The following is a 26,979-nucleotide window of genomic DNA, read 5'->3' on the forward strand; positions in this document are numbered from 1 at the left end:
AAAGTAGTAAAAATATGTTTCATTTAAACTAAAAATAGTCTTGGTACAAAAAAGACGTTCGACCAATCACATCAGATGAGTCGTAAATTTTTTTTGTTATTCATAGAAGACTTTCTGCAACGTTTATAAAAAAATTTTTTATCAAAAATTTGAGAGGCAAACTAAATTATTTTAGTAATAAAAAGAAAAAAATAAATAAATAAAAAGAATGTGTAATAAAATTTGTAAAATATATCAATGGGTTTAAACATATACAATAGCAGTTCATAAATCTAGAAATTGTATTGTTTTAGGAGAGGTCGAGGAGGAAGAACATCTCCACCAGGACCTGCGAGTAATGTTGTTCCCATTAAATCAAGATCAATCTGACGAGCAGCTTGTCTTCCTTCGGCAATAGCAGTTACAATGAGCGACTGACCATAACGACAATCTTAAAAATAAATGCGAAAGTTTTTATTGCATAAAATGAAAAGAATTTTGAACAGATGTTCAACAATTTAAAAACATTTTAAGAAAAAAAAACGAAATGCCTAATACCACCAGCCGCGTAAAGGTTGGCAACGTTAGTGTTAAATACCCCCCTCGCAGTTTCAATAGTTGAACGAAGGTCGTGCTTAACATTGAGCAACTTTGAGATAGTTCTTTCGGGACCAATAAAACCGAGAGCAATTAATACAATGTCAGCGTCAAAGATTCTATCGGTACCAGGAACTTCTTTCATAAGCCACCTGCCGGTTACATCCTTAAAACAAAAAAAAATTCTTTTGGTTACAAGTAGTAAAGAAGGAGAAAAACTACTAAAGCTAAGGGCCTCTGGCATACGGGGCAATTTTTTGTTTTCGAATGAGCTTCTATTATTCTTTGTGAATCTGGTAGTCTTTAGAGATGGTATTCATCAAACAGACTAATTTTCACATTCACCACTCTTTATAATGACAATTTTAAGGATTTCATGAATCTGTTTGTTTTATAAAGTGAATGCTGAAAAAAAAGATACAAAATGCTACCTCAAACTTTTAGCCATTAAAAACGATTTTGTGAGGTAATGAATTTTTTTGACTTCATTTGTCAAATGGCCTATTTCCCCTTTTTATGAGCTTTAAAATCTAAATGCCTTTTTTATTGTAAATTTAGTGTCATGGGTCCCAAACTTTTACCTGTCATCACTTGTGAACCGTATTTTTTGGGGAAAAATATTGTGTAATCTTCGGTAAATTCCTTAAAAAGTGTAACAAATGTAAAAGTTGGCCGAAAGAAGAATCTTTACTGCAATTGGTGTTTTGATATACGGCTTTAAAAAAAAAAATGTCTTTTAAGCTACGTACCTTCACCCACGTAACTTCGGCGGTCAACACAGCACATACGTGACCTTCACCGTTGTCGACAAACTCTTTACACATGGTATTGTAGATGCGGGGATCTCTTCCGTACTTAAGAGCAACCTAATTTCACGTTTAAAAAAAAAACATATTTAACACACCTAAAATATATTTAACAAATTTAAAAAATAAGAAAACTTTTAATATAAAATATTTCATTACTGCAACATAAAAAGCATACACGATATCTCATCATCAAACACGTTGTCAAAAGAGATTTCAACAAAAACTTGCATTTTCTTGCATTTTGGTGAGCGCGTGCTATCATAAAAACACTAACATTCAAAATTTATGAACGTCTCTACAGCAACTTTTATTAAATGATAGCATGCACATCACCATAAGTTATTTTAATTTAGACTTAAATGTCTTGTCTTTTAGTATAAATGGCTTATTAAATATAAATAAAGACACTTCTTCGAATAAAGATGTTAAATCAACAATGTAAATGAGAAAAACAAAAAAAAACAATTGGTATTATTGTTTGATCACCATCAGATCATGCGTTTGAAATTAATCATATTTGAATATTATATGAAATGTTTTCTTTTCTTACATTTTCTTATAAAGTTTAAACAAAAAATGAGCTATAAGGCCGGGTGAATAAAAATGAGCAATTGCTTTTACTTAGTAATTGGTCAGCTTTACGTGAATAAAAACTTCAACAACTTTTCTTTAGTTTTTATTCACGTAAAATTGAGCAATTACTGAGTAAATTGCTTACCTTTACGCGAATAAAAATATGAGGAAAACTGCTTAAGTTTTTTATTCACGTAAAGCTGACCAATTACTGAGTAAAAGCAATTGCTCATTTTTATTCACCCGGCCTATAGTGTTACCTCTTCATGACCATACTCAACACGTAGTACTCTTGGTAAAAGAGGCCACGAATTAAATGAAGAAGGATTTTTAGGAGGTTCTGCCAGTAACTCAAATGTGGTAATACTTTTTGCATCCTATATAGAGAATGAGTCAAATAAAATTACATTATATTAAATTACAACAAAAAAATGAAAGAAGGAAAATACCATTCGAACTGAGGTTCCAATACAATCTACACCAGTGTCTCCTCCTCCAATCACAACCACATTCTTCCCTTTGACATCTAACCTTGGCAGTGAGTATTTTCCAAGAGCATGTTTTTGAGAGGTTTCTAAAAACTCCATTGCAAAATGTATTCCATTTAATTGGCGTCCTAAACATGGTAACATGGTAATTTTAGTAGAAATTTAATTAAAACTTACTAAATACATTTAAAATAAAGCCCAGCAAACAATAAAACCTACCGAATACATTTACAAAGAACAACTTTATCAACTTTTATGTTTTACAACAAAAAACATCAATTAACTTCTTTTTCAAACAAAATTCAAATAAAAAAGCTTTTTTTTTTTTCTTCCTTTATTCAAATTGGTCCGATTAGAAATTGAAACAAATGTTTTAATACCAGGAATAGGTAAATCACGTGGCCATGTTGAACCTATTGCTAACAAGACAGCATCAAACTGTTTCAAAAGATCATTCGGATCCACATCAGATCCAACATCTGTATTTGTCTGAAATGTAATTCCTTCCTTGGCAAGAAGATCTATACGCCTTTGCACAACCTAAAGATAAAAATTGAAATGTCTGTAACTAGAACCACTTCAAATCAATATTGAAATTGTCTTTCTGTGTACCCACAAAAAGATTTTTTGTATAGAGGTCTTACTTGTTTACTGAGCTTCATGTTGGGTATTCCATAGATGAGCAAGCCACCGCAACGATCGTTTCGCTCAAACACTGTCACATGGTGACCAGCCTAAAGAAAAAAGATTTCACAAAATTATCTTGTTGCACAAAAAAAGCAGTAACAGAAAAAAAACAATGAGTAATGATAAGAGTTTATTCACAAAACATATTAGTTCACTAGTTTTCGCATTTTGAGGATCTAACTAACCAAAGAAAATATTTTTACATGTACTTTTCAATATTTTTTACATGAAGATTAAAATAAAATACATTAAGCATATTCTACTAATCTTGATCAAGTAATTTTAACTCAAATTGAGTTAAAATTACTTGATCAGGATTGCTTATGTTCTCAACCATTAATGTAGGGTAAGGTTGCCAATATTGTACCCCCTAAGACAAAGCTAAAAAATGCAGGTAAGCTACTGAGTGAAAACATGGATTTTCGATAGGATTTCATAATTTAGGGATTGTTTGTTGTAAAGATGTTTAAAAAACTCAAAATTTAAAAAGCGTTAAGTCTCGAAGAATCAAATTAAAAAAATAGCGCTAAGAGTACAATTAAGGAAACTAGATCCTTAATTGTACCATTGTAATCCAATATTGTACCACTTGCTTGATTTCAATTACTTTACAGCTTTGCAAATATTTTATGATTTTAGATTTAAGGGACTTAAAGAACTGATTAAGAGGAACGGTTTTTATAAAATCAGCAATTGGAAATATTCTGATATAACATAACATATCACCTAACTGCCCATAATATAATGAAATGAAATTTTTTATTTAATAAACTCTGTGCAACTTGAATTTTTTTTTTCTTCTGGAAAATGCCAAAAACAGGTATCACCACATATGGTATAATTTTTATTTAAATTGTATGTTTACCAATGGGTTAGCTAAGAATAGAATAGAGGAGGAAGGTAGTTATTAAAGAAAGTTATAATAAATAATGTAAAACAATATATACTATATCTGTTTTAAAAACAACCACACTAAATATTGTAAAAAAAAATACATAAAAATATAATTTTTGGCAAAAGTTTCAGATATATTGTGTCTGTTTTTGATTAGCACCTTCACAGCCATATTGACACCAGCCTTAACATATTGGTAAAACTGAACTAGAGAGTGCATCTTTTTAAGGACTGCTTGTCAATACAAGAGTAATACTAAAATTTTTATTTTTTTTGTTTAAGTGGTGAAAATCGTATTGTAAGTATGGATATTTCTCTAATTGAAATCTCAAGAGGGTTTTGTTAAACTTTACACACGTTTTTTTAAATTCTAAGTATTTATTTTAAATTTAGATAAATTATGCTTTAACATAAGTACACTGAACAAATCATATCTTCTGCTTTTTTTAGTGAAATACACTTAGCCATAAAAACCTAAAATAAGAAATCTTCAATAAAAAACCAAAAAGAGCTTATTCTGGGCTTAATGAAGTTGGATCACAAAAAAAAACAGTTGACTACTTAATTTCATTCAGCAAAGATAAAAAATAAGTTAAAAATTTTTTTGTGGGTTGTAAAAATAACGAGTTATGTTAAAAGTACAATATAGGCATCGGTACAATATTAGCAACCTTACCCTACATGGTAAGGATTGTCCTTTATCTTTAGGCTGGTCACCATACTTTATTTACAAATTAATAAATAATCTCAATAGAAGTTTCTTTTGTATTTTTAATTATTTTATGCTGTAATGTTATCTTTCATTACTGTAACTGAATTTAGTGTTAGCTACTTTTTATATTTGAACTTATATTTGAACAGCTACTTTTTAAATAACAAAAGTACTCATGATGTAAAAGAAAATAATAAAATTACTATTTTAATATATTTATTTATAAAAAAAAACAAAAAAAAAACCTTATTTAATTGAGCAGCAGCAGCTAATCCAGCAGGGCCACTTCCAACAATTGCAACTTTCTTTCCAGTTCTAACTAAAGGAATCTAAATAAACCAGAGTTTAAAATGCTTTGTATTTCCTTTTTGACCCCACTTTTAAAATTTGAAAAAATTCAAAAAATGAGTTTGAGATCACCTGTGGCGTTATCCAACCTTGATCAAAGGCATGGTCAATGATTGCACATTCAATACTTTTTATTGTAACAGGTTCAGAATTGATGCTTAAAACGCAAGCACTCTTGAAAAGAAGTAAAAACTTAAGCTACAAATGATGCTAATTAAACAAAAAAATTATTTTAAACTATGATGTTACGTGATGCATTTACACGTGTATGTATCACATGATGTATAGAAACACATAATGTATAGAAACATATGTATATGTAATACATGCATACATATATTTTTATACACATATATATAATAGATGTATACATGTATAATATAAATACATCTATACATGCATAATGTATACACACATGTATACATGGATAATGTATACACACACATGTATGCATACATGATGTATACAAACAGAAGAATAATTTTAGAAAGCACCTTTTATAAATATTTAATACCTCACATGGCGCAGGACAAGCTCGCCCAGTAAACTCTGGGAAATTATTAGTTTGCAGTAAGTGATGAAGAGCATCTTTCCAATTATCCTTTATTTAAAGAAAAATGTAAAAATTAAGTTAACTTTTATACACACGATGCAAACAAAGTCACTTAGTATTTTGTAAAAGTAAGCAAACTAATCACCTGCATAAAGATTGAATAAGAGGCCTTTTTACAAACTAAAATTTACAAATGGAAAAAGTTCTCTTACATTCATATCTTTTTTAAATCTCTTTTTTAAGAAAACTACATGAAATCTTACAGTAAAAACAAGATCATTCCATTTTGGAATAACATTTCCTAAAGGACATCCTGTGTGTGATTGACAAAAAGGAACACCACAGTCCATGCATCTAAAAAAGAATTTTAAAAAATATTTTGTTACTTATCTTTAAAATGTCTAAAATCAAAAAATTTCTAATTCAAAATATTTTAAGATTAATTGTTTTATTTGATTGTTTTCTTTAAGTTTACTCAATTAAACTTGAAGAAAAAAAAGAAAAATGTTCAGCAAAAAGTTAAAAAAAAAACCTGGCAGCCTGGATTTTGAGATCTCTTTTGTTAACTTTGCAATAAATTTCATTCCAGTCATTCACCCTTTTTTTGGCAAGTCGATATTTGTTATGGCTTCTCTCATAAACTAGAAATCCTCTGGAGAAAAAAAAATTTTTTTACTAGTTATATAATATGTTTATACAAAACATTTGTATACTTTATTTTACACAAATTTTACATCAGAAAACTTATACTAAAATCTTATAATTTTACATTTTAGATTTTTATCAATTTGCACAATGTGATTTTTTTTGGAATATACTTAACAAAAAACAACAACAACAAAAAAAAAAACTTTAAAGAAATTGTTACCTTGTTTTATCAAGTACACTGTCTATTATTTTATTTTCTTGTTCTATCTCAGGTATTATATCTTCAATATCAGCAATGCTATCTATTCTCTCACGCTTAGGAAAAACTGTTATTGAATCATTCTCTGAAGATATCTTTAAAAAAAAATTTTAATTTATTATTTCATAACTTCCTATTCTTAAAGATACTTTTAAAAATTGAAATGTATCTTTAAGAATAGAAAGTTATGAAATAATAAATGATACATTTGAAAATTTATTTTAAAACATATTACTGAAGTTTCTTTAATGTTTACATAAAAATAATGGAAATTTGTAAAAAATTAAAAATTTGAAAAAACAAATTTGAAAATGAAATTTGAAAAATAAAGAAAAATTGAGAAACAAAATTTATAAATTTTTTTAACTTTATAAAAAACTTGTCAACTTTGAGCAAAAAAACTTTTGTGAACTGAAACTAAAAATTTTAAAAAAATAAATAAAATAAATAAACATTAAGTAAACTGTTTAAAGTTTTGAAAATTTTACAAAAAGAAAAGTTAGAAGAGAAAAAGAAGAGTTAGAGCTTTGACGATGAACATAAAATACCAAAAAAATTTTTGTAAAGAACTTACTTTGTTCTTCAAGTTATTTAGAGCTTGCTGATAATCTATAGGTAAGACCTAAGAGAAGAGCCAATCAAAAAGTACTTCAGATAAATGTTTAGATATTACGCATTAGACTTTTAATAAATTTTAATAAGTTTCTCACCAATCAAGTAAAGTGGAAAAAAAAAACTATTTAAAAAAAAAATACCTCAATTCCAGTTTTGTAAGCAACATTTATCATAAAAAATCCAATTACAAAAAGCTTACAACAAACAATTTTTTTTATTTAATGTTTGATTTATTTGCAAATAAATCAGATATTTGCTACTTATGATATCTGTTATACCGTGGTGTGACCTAACAAAGTCCTATGCTGTAAGAAAGTCCTAATGTAAGAAATGATAAATTTTGTATATTACAAAATAATTATTTTGAGAAAATACTTTTTGTTACTTTAACTAAATGTTTTTGAAGAAACTGTCCATAAAAAAAATGACTGGATTGGTGGAGAATTCGGCCAATCAGAGTATTTGTTCTACTGAGATGTAAATAGTCAATATAAGTTAATGCTATTTTGAACATTTCGTCAAAAATTGTATGGTGAAGATTTAGGTTTTTTATTGTAAAAATTTTGTTGTTAAAAAACTGTTTTGATCAATAATGGCACATGAACGTGGTAAGTTTGGAATTTGCATGATGAAAAACGATCGATTTACACGTAAAAACTAATATTTTTACGAAAAATTTGATGTGACTTTCTTTTTTCCTCTTTTTTACCGTATACAAAAGAAAGCCTTACAAAAATAATTTAATTTTTTGTTTTAGGCCCAAAAAAATCTTACAAGCCATATTCACATATGGATGAAGCATTAATAAAATAAAAAAGAAGACTATGACAATATATGCAGCGTCTATATTTTATAAAATACCTAAGACAACCCTTGTTCAACAAATACAAGGTCGAGCAAAGAGTCAAATAGGGTTGTCCAATAATTTTTGATAAAAACGTAGAGGTTAAAATTAAAAATTGGCTAATTGATATGGCCAATGTTGGTATGCCAGTCCTGAAGAAACTTCTTCTAAGGAGTATATCTATTTTAGGGTCTTCTTAAGGGTGTATCTATTTTAGCACAAAAAATGAATCTTGACCAAAAAGTAATTGGCACTCGTTGGGCACGCAATATTTTCAAGAGACATTCAATACTTTCGATTCGAAAGGCTCAGACACTTCCAAAACATAGAACACTTGTTTCTAAACAAGATATTAAAACCTGGTTCCAAAAAATAATAGAGTATATGGATAAAAATGATTTATTGTTTGTGTTTGAGGATCTTAATCGAATTAGGAACCTTGATGAGTCATCTTTTGATCTGTGTCCATCTATTAAAAATGCAATTGGACAAAAAAATAAACGATTGTATAACATCACTGCAAATAGTGATAAAGAAAGTTTCTCAGTTATAATAGCAGTAAATGCAAGTAATTTATTTGCACCATGGTTTTGTATCCATATGAACGGTGAATTCCACCAGAAATTGCAGCTGACTTTCCTAAAGATAGGGTTATGGGCCAATCAGCCGAAGGTGTCCCAAACATTTTACGATTATATATCTGGACCTTTCATTGAACTTTTAAGAAAAAATAATGTCTTATTAGCAATAATTTTTTTTTTAGATGGCCACAAATCACATTTGACCTTAGATTTGGGACAATTTTGCAGAGAAAATGGTATTGTCATCATTTGTTTGCCACCTAATTGCACCCATTTTGCATAGCCATTGGAGCGAGTTTACTTTCATGTTGCAAAAGATATTTGGACCGACATAGTCACAGAATGGAGAATGCAAAACCTTGGAGTTGCTCTACCAAAAAGGACATTTGCGTCCCTGCTCCAGACCGCAATTGCAAAAAAACAGGAAAATCCGACTTTTATACCAAATGGATTTAAATGCTGCAGTTTGCGTCCTTTTTTACTAGAAAATTTGGATCTTACAAAAGTCCCGCTAAGTGTACAAGAAAATGAAATTTAAAGAGATCCTAAAGAATCCGCTGAAACTCTGATTACAGCCAAACTGTTAAGTCATATTGATAAGGCCAAAAATGATTTAGAAACTGATATGACACAAGAGCAATTAAAATCTTTTAGAGCCCATCGCAATCTTATGTATTGGACAGGTGCAATAGAACAAGAAGCCTTATTTTATTACTGGCAGAAGAAAATGGACAAAATAGAGGGCGTTGATCCCACAACTCGAGAAAAGAACATGGTTCTAGAAACGCTATTAGAGGAAACTCCAGTAAGTAATGAGAACTTAACACAACCAGAATCAACAATTGAAATTAATGAGACAGCTTTAGCACCAGTTCAAGGACCTTTGCAAGCAAATGAAAATGTTTTTGATTCAATATTTGTTAGTCCAGAAGAATTTCAGAGTAAAAAAGTACCAAAACAAGCAACAAGAGTTTCATCAGTCATACGTCTGACGAATATATTGCTAGTTTAGAGGAGAAAAAGAGAGCTAAAGAAGAATTAGAAAGACAGAGAATTGAGGAAAAGCAAGAAAGAAAGAGAAAAAAAGCTGAAAAGGAGTCTGAGAAACAGGAAAGAAAATGAATTCGGCTAGAAAATTTGAAAGAAAAACAAGAAAAAGCAGCTAAAAAGTCTAAAACTAAGTAAAGTTATACGTAGAATAATGGAACAGAATTTTTAATTTTATATTATATGTAGAATTAATAAATGTCTGTCAGAAAAATGCCTTTAGTGTATTAGTCATTTTAATCTTCAAGAAACATATAATACTAAACATTAGGACTTTCTTTATTACTTATTAGGACTTTCTTTTATTCCAAACAAAATTATAGTACTTTCTTTTTGTCATCACCTCAAACTATATTACTGCTTAAATTAAGATATTTTTGAATGTATTCACGCCTAAAATAGGGTAAAATTTATTTATTATTCTACAATATTATCAAAAAGCAAGAATTCGAATTCATTATTTATTAGTATTAGTTCGCTCTTATAAATTGAGATATTAAAAACTAGGACTTTCTTACATCACACCACGGTATGTTGCTACCAAAACATATCAGTAATTTAAAATGTTTTTAAGCTTGCCTTTACAAAATATTGAATGTAGCTATTCCACTCAATTAAAATCTTTTCAGCAATATTGGATCTAGTATGTTGGAAATGTTTCTCTATTATCTCTCTCAAACTAATTAAATCACTTTCATCCAGGGGTAGCAAAGATACTCCTTCAGTGTTGCATTTCAAATAAAATGTTTTGCTCCTATAAAATAATATTTTTTCTATAAATTTTTATGATATTTAGCAAATAATTAAATTTGGAGCAAAGCACAAATTTATTTTTTAATCATAGGTAATGAGCTTACATGTCTAACACATAAGCAATTCCTCCACTCATTCCAGCAGCAAAGTTTCTACCTGTATGTCCAAGTATAACAGCTGTACCTCCTGTCATATATTCACACCCATGGTCTCCACAACCCTCAGCAACTGCCAATACACCTGAATTACGAACACAAAATCTTTCAGCTACTATCCCACTGAAAAATGCTTTGCCACTTGTTGCACCATAAAGACAAACATTCCCAGCTACAACATTTTCATTTGATTTAAATGAGTCCCTCAAACTTTGACTTGGGTAAATGATTATTTTTCCACCAGAAAGACCCTAAGAATAATTTCAAATTGCTTGTGGTCATTTGACTTTAACAATCACACTTATTTGAACAAAATAGTGTAAACTTTGTTATTAATTGAAATTAAAAAACTTTTTGGCAAAAAACCAAACATGAAATAAGTTCAGACACTGTATTAAAACTATAAAAATAATTATATATATATATATATATATATATATATATATATATATATATATATATATATATATATATATATATATATATATATATATATATATATTCATGAAATATACTAAAATGATTGCAAGAAAACAAACTATAGTTCAGCCTAAAGATCTCTTTTAACAGATACTGTAATTTAAAAAAAAAATTTTTGAAAAAAAAGGAGTAGAATATAATAGAGCTGTAAAATTAAAACAAAAATCTTATGCTTTTTCAATGATTTTCTTTATTTATTTATTGAATTAAATAATAGGAATACACAAGAATCAGTATGTATACATTTAAAAGATATTCCAACTTGAGGTAGTAAGCATTTTTTAAAATTTTGTTGCATTAAAAAAAAAGGTAATAATAATTAGATAAGTATATATACCTTATGCAATTTATAACTAATATTTAATCAACACATTTTAAAATTTGATTATTTACTAAAGCTTTACAAATTACCATATATACTGGTGTAAAAGTTAACCCATTTTTTAAGTTGAGCTCCAATACTAACTGAAAAGAGTAGTTTAATGTTTTACAACTGATACATAAGTCAAGCCGTATTTTCCACAGATTATTTTTGCCTTCTTATATTCTTTATGGAATGTTTTTGACCATTTTTAAATGGTTTAAAGTCTTGACTTATACATTGGTAGTAGTGAAAAAATAATATCATTATTTTAAAATTAAATAATTTAATGATTTATGCATAATACTTTTCCAATATAGTCATTTGCATCCCCCTCAAGTTCTAATGTAACACCAGCTGCCAAAAATGCTCCAAAAGATTGTCCTACATAAATAAATGGTAAATATTGTATATATATATTTTTTTAAAGTAAGTTTATGATTAAAAAAAAAGTTATTACAATTATTAATTTTTAGATCACATTTATTGTATATATAAATAAACACCTATTTCCACCTTTACTTTTGTAACAATTTCAAAGACTTAAAAAATTGCATTTAGCAACTTAAAGTGTCAGCTGAGGTTTTAAATCACAAAATTCTATTGGTTTCAGATTAGGAAAATGTGGTTGCAAAATCATAGCTTTTATCATTCCCTCAGTAAAAAGTTTGTTTTCTTAGAGAAAACAGAATAAAAGTTCATTCATAGAAGCTTAAAGCAGTTGTTTAACGCTAAAAAAAAAAAATGCAACTCATAATTTGAGATTAAAAAATGGCAGCTAGCATTGAACCTCCTGTTCCTTTGAGTTTAATGTGAATGCTGTCTTCACTTAAACCGTTCAGATGCTTTCTAAAAAAAGCGACATAAACTTCTTAGTTGCAAAATAATAATTCAATAGATGCTTGAATCAAAATCAAAATTTGTTAGATGCAAAAATCAAAGTAAATAGGAACTTATTATAAAAGTAGGATCTTTAAAACAAATTGATTGAGAAAATTGGGGGCACCTTGATATTCTGTTGCTGAGAGAAGTAGCAAATGTTCGATCTGTATTTTCAATGCCAAGTTCTATATAAATGTTTTTTATTTCTCCATCAATCACTGGTTGGCATAGTGTAATTATATCATTATCCTGAAAAAGAATATTTCTTTGTGTAGCATATGAATTGCAGGCATAAACATTGCAGTTAAATAATATTTTTAACAAATAATATCTTTATCAGCTAAATTTTAAATTAAAATTGAAAATAACTAAATATAAAATCAAGCATTTATAAATTTGCTTGTATTGCAACAAAAACAAAACTGTTCAGATCTGAAACTTTTTTTCTATATGCTTTTTATACCTTTTAAATAATAATTAAAATAAAACCTTTCGATTAGTTAAGTTAAAATCTTGCTTGATATTTCCACCAGTGACTGGAGTGCTTGCCAGAATTTTACTGAAGTCAAGAAGCTAATTAAGCAAACTAAAAATTTAGAATGCAGAAATAAAAAATCTATGAGAAGTTCAAAAAATGTTAAACTTCACCTTTGTTTTCTCATTAGTATGTTTTCGTAAAGGTCTTAGTAATTCTGCTTTTCCAATCACATCAGCAATACACCTGTAACCCAGCTGAGATAGAAGAAGTCGAATCTAAAAAACATAATAGGAAAAGGTTTGAAGGGAAATTTTGCTTTTTTGATAATTGGATTTTCTTTTCCAAATTTGAAAAGATTTCTAGACATAAAAATGCTTACTTCTTCAGCTACCATAAAAAAATAGTTGATAACATGTTCAGGTTTCCCGCTAAACTTCTTTCTTAAGACAGGATCCTAGAAAAACAAACAGATGAAGTAATAGATAAAACTAAATTTCCTTTAAAAAATATGTTTTTTAAAGGATATACACTTATAAATAGACAATTTTAAATCAACTTAAAAATAAAAGAAAAAAGATAAGAAGTAGGTACTTGTGTTGCAATACCAACAGGACAAGTATTTAAATGACACTTTCGCATCATTGTGCAGCCAAGGGCAATAAGTGGAGCAGTTGAAAATCCAAATTCATCTGCACCCATTATAGCAGCAATCAACACATCATGCCCTGTATATTTTTTATTCTTATAGATAATATTTTATAGTAGAAGTATAATGCTAGACACATGAAAACAATATGTGATGTATAAATTTTCTAAATAGTTATCAATATTCACAAAAAGGATTGGTATAAATAGCTTCAATATTTTAAAGTGTAACTTTTCAATTATAACTTATTTAATAAATGCAACTTTAAATTACAAATTACCAGTTCTTATTTGTCCATCAACTTGTAATACAACTTTTTCTCTCAAATTATTTTTTGTAAGAGTTTGATGTGTTTCAGTTAATCCAAGCTCCCATGGCAAACCAGCGTGTTTTACACCTGTCCAGCTACTTGCACCAGTCCCTCCATCATGGCCTGAAAGAACAATGTGTTCGGCGCAACCCTATAAAAGATTTTCAAATTTGAAACATGGAAAAAAGCATATAAAAAATACTAAGTACACAATTTTTCAGTTAAAAAACCCAAAATAAAATTTAAATTTTGCATGTTTTTCTTAAACAAATTTTATACTTTTGCAACTCCAGAAGCAACAACACCAACACCAACTTCAGATACCAGTTTGACACTGATTCGTGCATCAGAATTCGCACATTTTAAGTCATAGATGAGCTACAAAAAAGCAACATTTTATCCAATACTAAACATATAACATTATAGATTATTTCAATTTCCTTTTCATTCAAATTAACTTCAAACAATCTTTTTAAACCTGCGCTAAATCTTCTATAGAGTAAATATCATGATGAGGCGGTGGGCTTATTAATGAAACTCCAGGGATAGAAAATCTTGTTTCTGCTATTTTAGCAGTAACCTTAAAACCAGGCAGCTCACCACCCTCTCCAGGTTTTGCTCCCTATAAAAAAGATGGAGTCTTTGAAGCAATATCCTTGACTTTGAGAAGCCATAAGCAGAACTCATAAACTCTTTAGGCCACTGGCCTTTAACCCTAGATTCCTTAACTCAATAAAACTTAAAATGTATAATGATCATGGTTTTATCTTTTTATATGCGACTATCAAAACTTTACAATGGTGATGTACAATATTGTAAATCCAAATTATGCCCAATTATGGGTGAGGCTCAATCAAGAGTTTGTTTGTTTTTTTTAACCAACTTATTAAAGTCAATAAAGATGAACAAGAAAAGTTTTTTTTAAAAATTCTTTTACTATTTTATGCTTTAAAGTTAACTAAAATTTTTTACTGATATTATAATTTGAATAATGTAAACTAGGTATTATTAGCCAATATATTTATGAATTTCATTTTTGAAATATTGTTTTAAAGGAACTCATATAGGATGGATACCTGAGCCATTTTAATCTGAAGCTCAGTTGCATGTGCCAGATAACTACTTGTCACACCAAACCTCCCAGATGCAACTTGCTTGATTGCTGAACACATATTGTTCTCTGGATCCTGGACAATATAACGAGTAGGATCTTCACCACCTTCTCCAGAATTACTTTTTGCAAAAATTCTTGAAAAAAAATTTGATTTTTTTCCAGTTATTTTTATAATTACTTATCAAGTTGGTAATTTTCACTATGAAATTAAAAAAATACTAATTTTCAAATGAAAAACTTTTTTGCTTGTTGAAAAAGTGAAAAAGTGAAAACTTCAATAATTTTTTTAAAAATCCATGTTCCTAATTTTGAAGGTTCTTTATAAACACAGCTAAAGACTTCACTTACTGTGTATCTAAAAAATTTTTGTCAATTGAAATTATATCCACATTTTTTCTCAAAATTTTTTATACTTAATAACAAGGAATAAGCAAATGTTTGATATTCTGACTAAAAGTGTCTCAAACATAAGTAATTAGTAAAAAAAAAAAAAACAAAAAAAAAACAATACACCAGGAAATGAACATCCAAAAAAGAATTACGCTATTAGATGTATGTAATGTATGTAATGTATATAATGTAATGTATTCAATATATGCATCGTATGCAATCTATGTAAAGTATGTAATGTATGTAATGTATGTAATGTATGTAATGTATGTAATGTAATGTATGTAATGTATGTAATGTATGTAATGTATCTAATGTAGGTAATGTATGTAATGTATATAATGTAATGTATTCAATATATGCATCGTATGCAATCTATGTAAAGTATGTAAAGTATGTAATGTATGTAATGTATGTAATGTATGTAAAGTATGTAATGTATGTAATGTATGTAATGTATGTAAGGTATCTAATGTAGGTAATGTATGTAATGTATATAATGTAATGTATTCAATATATGCATCGTATGCAATCTATGTAAAGTATGTAATGTATGTAATGTATGTAATGTATGTAATGTATGTAATGTATGTAATGTATGTAATGTATGTAATGTATGTAATGTATGTAATGTATGTAATGTATGTAATGTATGTAATGTATGTAATGTATGTAATGTATCTAATGTATGTAATATATGTAATATATGTAATGTATGCAATTTATGTAATGTATGTAATGTATGTAATGTATGTAATGTATGTAATGTATGTAATGTATGTAATGTATGTAATGTATGTAATGTATGTAATGTATGTAATGTATGTAATGTATGTAATGTATGTAATGTATGTAATGTAATGTAATGTATGTAATGTATGTAATGTATGTAATGTAATGTAATGTATGTAATGTATGTAATGTATGTAAAGTATGTAATGTATATAATGTAATGTATTCAATATATGCATCGTATGCAATCTATGTAAAGTATGTAATGTATGTAATGTATGTAATGTATGTAATGTATGTAATGTATGTAATGTATGTAATGTATGTAATGTATGTAATGTATGTAATGTATGTAATGTATGTAATGTATATAATGTAATGTATTCAATATATGCATCGTATGCAATCTATGTAAAGTATGTAATGTATGTAATGTATGTAATGTATGTAATGTATGTAATGTATGTAATGTATGTAATGTATGTAATGTATGTAATGTATGTAATGTATGTAATGTATGTAATGTATATAATGTAATGTATTCAATATATGCATCGTATGCAATCTATGTAAAGTATGTAATGTATGTAATGTATGTAATGTATGTAATGTATGTAATGTATGTAATGTATGTAATGTATGTAATGTAATGTATGTAATGTATGTAATGTATGTAATGTATGTAATGTATGTAATGTATGTAATGTATGTAATGTATGTAATGTATGTAATGTAATGTATGTAATGTATGTAATGTATGTAATGTATGTAATGTATGTAATGTATGTAATGTATGTAATATATGTAATATATGTAATGTATGTAATGTATGTAATGTATCTAATGTATCTAATGTATGTAATGTATCTAATGTAGGTAAAGTATGCATCTTTTTTTAAAATGTAAATAGGTAAGTATACTAAATAAAGCACAGCTATTTTTAAATTTACTATTGAGTTTTTTACTTTACTTTCAAACAAAAAAATATCTAATTTTAATCTATTACCAAATTAAGTTTAAAAAAGTTTTTTTCAATTTAAATTTTGTTTACCGATTCATTGCTATTGCCATTGTTTTATGTGTTTCTTCTGAGATTGAACCGAAACTCATAGCACCTTAATTGAAAAATAAAGCATTTTAAAATCATGTTTTGAAAAAACTCAAAATTCATTTATACGAATCAAAAGTTTATAACTACTGCTTATTGTTTATTACTATTATTGCTTGTTGCTATTATCAATAGATAAGAGTATTAAAATTATTTATAATTTTTCACCAGTGCAAAATCTTTTTACAATCTCAGCAGCTGACTCCACTTCTGTTAATGGAATTGGCTGATTTGAAAATACAAACTCAAGCTGTCCTCGTAATGTGCAAGCTTGTATCTAAATTTATTCTAATCTAAAATTTCATCTTTGCAACTATTCTTTGGTTAAAAAGTTCTTTTTAATAAAACTATTTAAACTACTTTTAATAACAATATTTCTTATGCAAGTAAATTATTTTATGCATTTATTTCTTAAAACTAGACTTAAAAAATAATCAATACAAATGCAAAATTTAAGTATAGATTTTGAAATAAAACAAAATTAACATAGTGTAGTTTAAAAAAATAGCTGATACTAACTGTGGAAACTGTTGCCTTGACAAATTTCTCATATTCTTTTGTATTTTTATTTTGAGTAGCACTCTAAATCAGAAAAACTGCTATTGAAGAACATTCTTCATGAAAATACAGATTTTTTTTTTTTAAACTGAGGAATTGTGACACAAACTTTTGTTGATTCTTCATTTAGATTTGTGTTATGTGTAATCAAAAAAAAATTTTTTTTTAAGGTACTGTTACCTAAATTTATAAAAGCTTCTCTTATAGATCAGTACTTTTTATTTTAAGAATAATTTCAAAGTATAAATATGGTAAGTTGCTTAACCTGCAAATATGTGATACTTTGAGGATCATTAACATGTTTCTGACCACCATCACGCCAATGGTAAGCACCTTTGTTGTTCATTAAAACATTGTCACATTCTCGTTCAGAAAAAGCAAGGCGATGTCTATCTATTGCTTCTTGAGCCAAAGTATTGAAATCTGCTCCTGATATTCGAGAAACAGTTCCAGTAAAGCACTTAGTCATCACCTGGAAAAATAAATTATAAACTTATTATGAAAAAAGTAAACTTTTTATCATTTTTTTTTGTTCTCATGAGTTTCATTTAGAAATTACAAGTATGACTTGCAACTTTTATGATACTTAAATCTGAAGAAAAATAATAATATAATTTTTTTTTTCAATAGTCTTCTTACCTCTTCTCCTAAACCAACTGCTTCAAAAATTTGTGCACCCTAAAAGAATAAAAATAAAATTAAAAAATTTGAAAAATTAAGTTAACCTGATTGTTAAAATTATGTTTTAAAGAACAATTATGAAATTAATAAATGAATAAAAATTTAAAACAAACTTTATTTTATACAGAACATATAGAAAACAACAAAACAAACTTTGTAGCTGTGAAGTGTTGAAATACCCATTTTTGCCATTACTTTTCGTATACCAATATCAGCAGCTTTTTTGTAATTAGTTACTATTGCATCATCAGTAAGTTTGGCATCAATCAAACCTTAAAAGATTTTTTTTTTTCATGTTAAGAGAATTTTTCAATTCCAACTGGAAGATAATGATGAAAAAGAGATATTAATTTTAACAAATCATTTCTAAACCAAACTAAAATGAATTTGTAAAAAAAATTTGCTGAATAAAAAATGCAATTGATGGTTTTTATAAATTTTTTATGATTTAAGCAGATCACAAACACAAAAAAGTTGAGAAAACCTGATTCCCTTAGTTTGCTGAATGTCTCATAAACAAGGTATGGCAAAATAGCATCAGCTCCAAATCCAAGCAATGTGCATAGATGATGAATTTCCCTAAAAACATAGAAATTATAAGTTAAAAGAATGAAATGAAGCAAAAAGTTAAAAGAATGAAATGGAGAATGAATGAATATTTAAAAGAATGAATGAATATTTAAAAGAATGAATGAATATTTAAAAGAATGAAATGAAGAATGAATATTTAAAAGAATGAAATGAAGAATGAATATTTAAAAGAATGAAATGAAGAATGAATATTTAAAAGAATGAAATGAAGAATGAATGGTTATTTAAAAGAATGAAATGAAGAATGAATGGTTATTTAAAAGAATAAAATGAAGAATGAATGGTTATTTAAAAGAATGAAATGAAGAATGAATGAATATTTAAAAGAATAAAATGAAGAATAAATGAATATTTAAAACAATGAAATGAAGAACAAATTAATATTTAAAACAATGAAATGACAAAAAAAGGTAATATGAACTGAAAAAAACAACAACATAAACAAAAATTAAAACAAAGATTACTAGCTTTAATCATTTTTTTAAAAATAAGCCTAAATTATTCACAAAATGTTCGAAACTTGAATGAGCTTCATTGGATAAGCATACAAAAAGATCAACTACAAAAAAAAAGAAAATTTTTTGCTCACCTCACTTCTCCAGATTCTATTATCAAACTGGTTTTACATCTTTTTCTTTTGAGAATTAAATACTGATGAACTGCTCCCACCGCCAATAGTGAACTAAATAGAAACCAGCAAAACAAAAATTTTAAAGTTATTTCATTAAACTAATCTTCTTAAAATATAAATAAAAACTCAAACCTTATGGGTACCAAAGTTGGACCAGCACTTCTATCTGTAAGAAGTATTAGAGAGTATCCAGCATCAATAGCCTCTTCAGCTTGAACACAAATTGCATCAAGTGTTGAAACTAGACCACCTATTTCTTTGCTACAGTCATACACAATGTCTATTGATTTTACCTAATTTGTAAAAGTTTTCATTTAATTTTGATAGGTTGGATAGAAAAATTGACATAATTAAACTAGTTGAATTCAAACAATGCAGATATAAAGGATTATAAAACTTCAGAAAAAATAAAGTTTTAACTTTTAAGTTTCACCTTCCATTCAGAAATTCTTGTCATTGTGAGGACAATGAGATCAGAGGGAGAAAGTATTGGGGTTTCCAAATATATTCTTTTGCACTGATCACTTCCAGGGCAAAGAAAGTTAGCTTCTGGACCTATTGGACATGCCTAAAATAAATTTTTCATTAAATTGCTCTTTGATTTATTTACAAGTACTAAATAAAAAATGAGACTTACCAAGGACATTACAACTTTTTCTCTGAATGGATCAATTGGAGGATTTGTCACCTAAAACAAAGTACTTGACAACCATAAGCAACGCAACAGTAAATAACAAAAAATTGAACTTCATAGTAATTAAGGAATGTGTAAATGAGGAAAACCAATACCCATGGTGCTCATTTTTTAAGAACAGTTTAGAACTTATTTTAGTTAAAAAAAATGATTGAAAATTTTGTAAAAAAAGAAGGTAGTTGAATAAATAAAGTAAAAATTGATAGCTAAACCTGTGCAAAAAGCTGCTTGAAATAATCAAACACTAGTTGGGGATACATGGTCATACATGCAAGTGGTGCATCATTCCCCATCGACCCAATTGCTTCTTTCCTAATCATTTAACTACTTTTTCCAAAAATGTTTTATAAAAAAAGTTAAAAACCTAAATGCATAATTTTAACTTATTTATTGCCTTTTTCAAATAACTTAAAAAAAAGAAATAATAATTCCTCACCCATCTTTCACCATGGGTAGTATAAGCATGTTAATATCTTCAACAGAATATCCAAATAATGGCAGTCTTCTATCAGTCTCAACAGAGATTCCTCCCATTTGTGGAGAGGGGCGCTCTTTTGATATCAATGGTGGAACACTGCCATTTGTTTTAATATAAACATTATAAAAGTCATCAAGTGTTTTTAAGTTAGACACCAACCATTCACTAGTTGGATTTGCTACGGAGATGGAATGCTTTAATTCTTTATCATTTATTACTGAACCAAGATGTGTATCAACAAACAGCATTTTACCCGGCATTAACCGTCCCTAAAAATATTTGAAGCAGAAAATTTAAACCATTCACTACATGACTATGTAAAAAAAAGACTTCTCCATAATAATTTAAAAGCAAAAAAAACCTAATCTTTGTTTGAATTTTTTAAATTTGATGTTTTAAAAATGTTTTTGAAACAATTTTTGAAAAATACTTTTTTTACAACAAACCTTCAATATCACTTGAGTTTCATTTATTGAAGAAACTCCAACCTCACTTGCCATAATCAGTAATCCATTATCAGTTATGTAATAACGTGATGGTCGCAAACCATTTCTATCCAATATAGCACCAATATACTGACCATCAGAAAAGGTAAATAGTGCTAGCAAAATTAATAAAGTTTTTTATCAACTTGCAAAAAATTACTTGTATTACATTTATTTAGAACATTAATTTTAGAATATATTTACTACATGTTAAACATGTTTTTTGAAAATGTGCATATCAAAGTTGTTTTTTTGTGTGAATAAAGAAGGGAAAAAAGTCAGAAAAAATTACAAAAGTAGTTATTTTGTACAATATTATACACATTTTTAAAAATATCTATTTTGAGGAGTACCAGGACCATCCCATGGTTCAATTGCACATGAATTCCATTTGTAGAAACTCTTCTTTTTCTCATTCATAAGATTATCATTTTGCCAAGCTTCTGGAACAAGCATCATCATAGCCTGTAAAAAAAAATGTAATTTCAATGACTTAGAGTTAAAATACTGTAATTCCAGGTTTGTTTGAAAAAGAAATAAGTACTGAATCACCAAAGATACTTTTTTAGGCTAAAAGCTTGCATCTCACAAACCTACCATTCAAAAGATATTTACTTAATAAAAAATAATGTAAATCTAGTTTTCCAAGGTTACCAAGGATTACTTTCATTATCTCTTAATATAATGATTTTGGTAAATACAATATTTTAACTCAAATTTGTCAATTTAAAAAGTTAAAAAAAAAAAAAAAATCAATGACATTACACTTATGTAACTGCATTTCATTACATAAAAAAAGTTCAAAAAATAATTTTTACTCTTAAAACATTGATAACTTTGTAAGAATAAAAATAAAAACAGAGCTATTTCTTACTTCATGCAACTTTCGGTTGCCTACAGCAACTAAAAATTCTAAAACATTGTCAATAGCACCTGAATCTGATTGTTCTTCTTCAACAACAGGAAACAACCTGCAAAGAATATCATTTGATTTTAAACTGTATCATAGTGTTTTTCACAATAACTTCTATGCACACATTTTTAAAAATTTTTAACAAAGAGAACTTTTGAAAAGTATATTGCATTATATAATACCAAACCATTTTAATGATTTGTTTTTAAAAAATAATGTGGCCTTAAACAATATTCAAAAAACTCCTAAAAACAAAAAAAAAAAAAAATTTAAACATACATTTCTAGCTTATCTTTAAAATAACTGCAAGACATGTTGCCTTCTCTAGCTTTCATATTCTTAATGTTTCCTTGAATGGTATTTATTTCACCATTATGGGCAAGTAATCTTTAATAACAGTTAAATACGATTAATTATTACAGTGTTCTAAAATAAAAACTTGAAAATTAAATGGTATTTAATAATCTAGTAAAAACTAATTCCACTGCATAAATAATAGCTACAGATACTTAGTTTTTGAACAACATAATTGCATTAAAAATGATTATTAAAAACATAAATCTAAATAAACTTGCCTGTGTGGATGAGCCCTCTCCCAGCTTGGTTTTGTATTAGTCGAAAACCTACTATGTACTATTGCTAAGTGTGTTCTGTATAAAAAAAACTATAGAGAACTCTTTTGAAAAAATCAATTGTATAATATCTATTTTTTTTTAAATTTTTTAAAATTTACTTTTAAATTTTTATTTCTTTACTGATTATGAAACTGGATATTACTTTGCATTAAAAACTACATACTCATAATCAGGGTCTTGCAAATCATCATAAAATAACTGAAGTTGGTCTGGTGTAAACAATCCCTATAAAAAATTAACTGCCTTTTATTTTCCCTAATTTTAGGAAGTCTTTTTTTTGTTTGATTTTTATGTTATTTGCATAAAAAAATGTGAATTAGGGTTGTATTACATTTTAAAAGTTTATTTATAATGATATAAGTAACACTTAAAACAAGAATTCTTCAGCAAAATAGTAAAATATAATAGTACTTTGGAGTATTTTAAAAATCTAAACTAAACTTTCAATAGTGATATTTTTCTACTTTGAATAAATTTTTATAACTTTAAACTTTAACTTTTAAATTATATTTAGGGATCAAAATTTAAAAAAACATCTTGTATAAAGATAGAGGAGCTGCATCTTGCAAATTTACATGAACAAAAATGTGCACAAAAAAATCCATATATGATTAAATTATAACAAAAAAGTAAAATTTTATTTGAAAAACACACTATAATCAAAAAAATCATTTAGAAAATAGAAGATTTGGGCAATTTTCACTACCAGTAACCATAAAGAAGAACAAAATTAAGTTTCTATTAAGCACATAACAGACTGAACTGGAGCTAAACATTTCAAGTAAATTTTATTACATACACAAAATTGTTGAAATATTCACAGACCTTGTAAACAACAACTTGTGTTGATAAACTGCATATATAAAATCTTTTTCCATACTTTCGCATTTGATGAGTGGCAATTTTTCTCAAAAAATATATCTAAAAAATATATGGTTGTTGAATTATTTAGTGAGAAACTGATAACTAATAAAACTTTTTTAGAAAAACCAATAATAATCAGCAATCTTTTGGGTGAGTTTACACTTTTAAAGTTTTGTGACAAAAAGTATTTTTAGCAAATATTGTAATATTTGTTTATAGCCTTTTAAACACTTGGATTGCCGTCATCACAATCTTAATTTTCTACTAATGTTACTGCTGTTAATTAAAAAATCTAAGCAAAAACTTATATCTTACCTGCTTATCAAAGTTGTTTTGATTATTTTGATTGGTTATAAACACCTTTAAAAAAGAAAAATGTTTTATCTGATTTTATGACAAAAACAAAAAATTTTATGCAAACTAACAAATTAAAGGACAGGATATTAGAATGGTTTTTATTGAGCAGTTAGATAGATAATAAACTAAAATTAAAACCTGGCTTACAAAAAAAAAGTATGCATCAAAAATGAATCCAGATGACTACCAAGTTTAGAGTTATTTAAGTGTAAAATTATAGTATTTTTTTTAAAGTAAAATCAAAAAATATGTAAAGTAAAACTAGTATGAAACTAAAAACTTGTTTTATTGTTGGTAGAGTCTCTTTTGCAAGCAAACCAATTTCAGCTGATTTAAAAGGAACATCACGCCATGCTAATATGTTGCAACCACATTGTATGGCTAACTGCTCAAACAAATAAACTGATTTTTTGGCCTGAGAACAAAAAGAAAATGACTTCACAGAATAATTGAAAAAACATTAAGCATTTATTTTATAAATTTACACACATAATTTACCTCCTCTGCATTATTTTCCAAAAAGAATATACCAGTTGCATAATTCCCAGGTGTGAGATTTTTCCCCCTTAATGTAAATTTTTTTAAATCATTTTTTATCTTTCAATAACTTTGTAAAATAGCTCAAGTAATTTCACTTAGTTATATAATTAGATCATTCATTTACATTATACACTTTCATTATATATATACAATATATTTATTCTGTTATTTATATGTATGCATTTATATATATCCCATTACATTATATATTTTTATTATGTATTTATATTAACTTTAATTGTATTTGATTTTCTATGGTATTATTAAATACTATTATTATTTTTGATTGTTCTTTAATATTAAACTACATTAAAAAAACTTGCAGTTTCTCTAATTTTATGAATGTAGCTTCTCTAATGCTATATTCATGTAGGTTTTAATGAGGATTTTACAAGATTCAGACCAACTGGTACTTTTAAGAAATTAACTGTTACCTAAATTTAATTATTTAAAAAGCTTGATCAAAAGAGACATACCCTATATCTGTTAAAATTTTTTTGTACAACTTATGGGGTATAGCAGTAAGAACACCTGCTCCATCACCAGATGGAGTACCATTTTCACTGCTACATTGGCAACCACCTCTGTGATTCATTCGATTTAGCATATGTTGTGATTCACATAAAATCTTAAAATTAATTAAAACTTTGTACTTTTCCAAAACATATAATCATCATCATCATCATCATCATCATCATCATCATCATTATCATCATCATCATCATCATCACCATCATATCATCATCATCATCATCATCATCATCATCATCATCATCATCATCATCATCATCATCATCATCATCATCATCAACATCATCATCATCATCATCATCATCATCATCATCATCATCATCATCATCATCATAATTATCCAAAGGTTTATGTGTGTATTTCAATATTGAAAAAACATAAAATAACTTTAAAAAATTTTACTTGAAAAGATTTCTTTCCTTTAATGTCAACAACAAACCCTACACCACAAGCATCTCGGTCTCTCAAGTAAGGGCATTCGTCCATATCTGTAAAATTCTTTTATTTATTTAAGAATTCTAAAATATAATTAGAAACAAAACTAAAGCAATAAAAATACTTTTTTTATAGTGCATGAGATTTTAAAAACAAATTGTTTTACAAAAGAAAAATTTAAAAACATTTCATTTAAAAACATATTTTTTAGGTTCAAATAGAACATAAGTTATATAATTAAAACACACTATAATAATAAAGTATTTTTCTATATAGGATTATAAAAGTGTAATATTTTTCTAATAATATGAGTTAATAAATTTAAAAAAATATTGCAAAAAGTACAAAAAGATGGCATGAAATTAAACAAAAAATTATTTAAAATTTTATATTATAAGAAAAATATTTTGTTTCTATAATCCTATGTAACAGAAAAGTATTTTACTATCATAGAGCATGAAACTAAAGAGATATTATCTCATGTAAATAGCATGAAATAATACTCTTCAAAAATATTTTATACTAAAACATATACGGCTGAAAGTAACTTATACATTTACCATTACTTTTTCGTTTTTAGATGGAAAAATGATGAATAAATAAGATTCATCACTTTTTTCATGTGGGTTGTAAAAAGATATTATTTAAAGTGATATTACATGTGCAAAACTGGTTTGTGATTTGTTTAATTACTCTTTTCTACTTTTTTAATTTTTTTCCTAACGTCTTCATCTTTTAGTACAAACTCTCATTCCATATTTTTAATCTGAAAAGACGCGTGCTCTAAGTTGATCGCTATTTCTAAGAAATTTAAAATCTTCAGCACTATCTATTACGGTTGTCTTAAAGTTGTTTTAACATAATACGTTATGCAAATATATGGAATGTAAAGAATTTGGATTATTGCCGACGCCTATTTACAGACCCTATTTAACTCAATTGATAAATAGGAAGATTAATTACTTTAATAAATTTTAATAAGAAAAAAACCTCAGATTTGTTTTGTTAGACATCGTGTAAACCTTTAAAATTTGTTGAGTTTTTTGCGTGGAGATTTTAACATTGACAAAACACAAAAACATAAAAACAAAGGCTTAATAACCATTCATTCTGCTCTTAGTTAAGCTGCTAGATTTAAAAATGATGCGAGTATCTTGTAAAATTCTTAAGCTGTTTATTTATATTTAATTAAAGTTGTAAATATTTGTGAAATACTTCATATTTTAAGTCTGAGCTGAGTGTATAGAATATTACAGTTAAACAACTATTTGAAGAGCTGAGAATTTTAAAAAACAACTTTAATCAAATAAGTGACAATTTAAACGTTGAATTGACAAATTTGATAACTTGAAATAAATGGCAAAAGTGTAAGGCACAACTACTGCGATTTAAGAACTTTGGCTGAACTAAAACAAATTTTAATCTATAATAGTGGGAATACAATAATTTCGTTAACAAATCATTCAAATTTAGAACGGGTAAGCGAGGTCTATATGGCTGACAATTCTCACTTTGCAAACAAAAACTAAAGCACTTACTGCGA

The 26,979-nt window shown here is 27.0% G+C and overlaps 1 protein-coding gene and 1 pseudogene across 5 annotated transcripts; one reads left to right on the forward strand and one right to left on the reverse strand.

Annotated features, from left to right (window-relative positions):
- Window positions 1-218: 218 nt before the first annotated feature.
- Window positions 219-25,541, reverse strand: LOC145180729 (uncharacterized). Of its 5 annotated transcripts, XM_090081202.1 has the most exons (52): window positions 25,404-25,541; window positions 24,947-25,098; window positions 24,429-24,495; window positions 24,211-24,345; window positions 23,889-23,933; window positions 23,535-23,630; window positions 22,873-22,934; window positions 22,650-22,724; window positions 22,354-22,461; window positions 22,036-22,132; window positions 21,515-21,626; window positions 21,123-21,277; window positions 20,635-20,945; window positions 20,411-20,510; window positions 20,142-20,192; window positions 19,938-20,072; window positions 19,637-19,797; window positions 19,463-19,555; window positions 18,767-18,861; window positions 18,436-18,554; window positions 18,241-18,279; window positions 17,867-18,073; window positions 17,563-17,625; window positions 17,212-17,320; window positions 16,987-17,050; window positions 14,776-14,947; window positions 14,178-14,321; window positions 13,979-14,077; window positions 13,670-13,850; window positions 13,335-13,468; window positions 13,123-13,197; window positions 12,914-13,018; window positions 12,755-12,838; window positions 12,390-12,514; window positions 12,174-12,232; window positions 11,691-11,767; window positions 10,492-10,793; window positions 10,214-10,388; window positions 7,122-7,169; window positions 6,509-6,642; window positions 6,173-6,292; window positions 5,904-5,994; window positions 5,602-5,688; window positions 5,160-5,261; window positions 4,985-5,068; window positions 3,091-3,180; window positions 2,827-2,986; window positions 2,408-2,574; window positions 2,219-2,335; window positions 1,326-1,442; window positions 538-742; window positions 219-430 (listed from the first exon to the last, which is right to left on the reverse strand). In XM_090081202.1, the coding sequence occupies exons 1-52, from the start codon at window positions 25,485-25,487 to the stop codon at window positions 273-275; spliced, it is 6,147 nt and encodes a 2,048-aa protein (XP_089937328.1). In that variant the 5' UTR covers window positions 25,488-25,541; the 3' UTR covers window positions 219-272. The 5 variants fall into 5 exon arrangements, 2 of the variants coding, with proteins under 2 accessions (XP_089937328.1, XP_089937329.1); XM_090081203.1 differs by lacking the exon at window positions 14,178-14,321; XR_016450554.1 differs by lacking the exons at window positions 219-430; window positions 538-742; window positions 1,326-1,442; ... (1 more) ...; window positions 2,408-2,574; window positions 2,827-2,986 and adding an exon at window positions 5,786-5,820.
- LOC149890858 (uncharacterized) lies at window positions 8,937-9,709 on the forward strand (annotated as a pseudogene).
- Window positions 25,542-26,979: the final 1,438 nt, after the last annotated feature.

Source organism: Hydra viridissima, unplaced genomic scaffold (genome assembly GCF_058129835.1).
Source record: "Hydra viridissima isolate aposymbiotic clone 2 unplaced genomic scaffold, HvirCarnegie_v1 scaffold_3, whole genome shotgun sequence".
NCBI classification, from domain to species: Eukaryota; Metazoa; Cnidaria; class Hydrozoa; order Anthoathecata; family Hydridae; genus Hydra; species Hydra viridissima.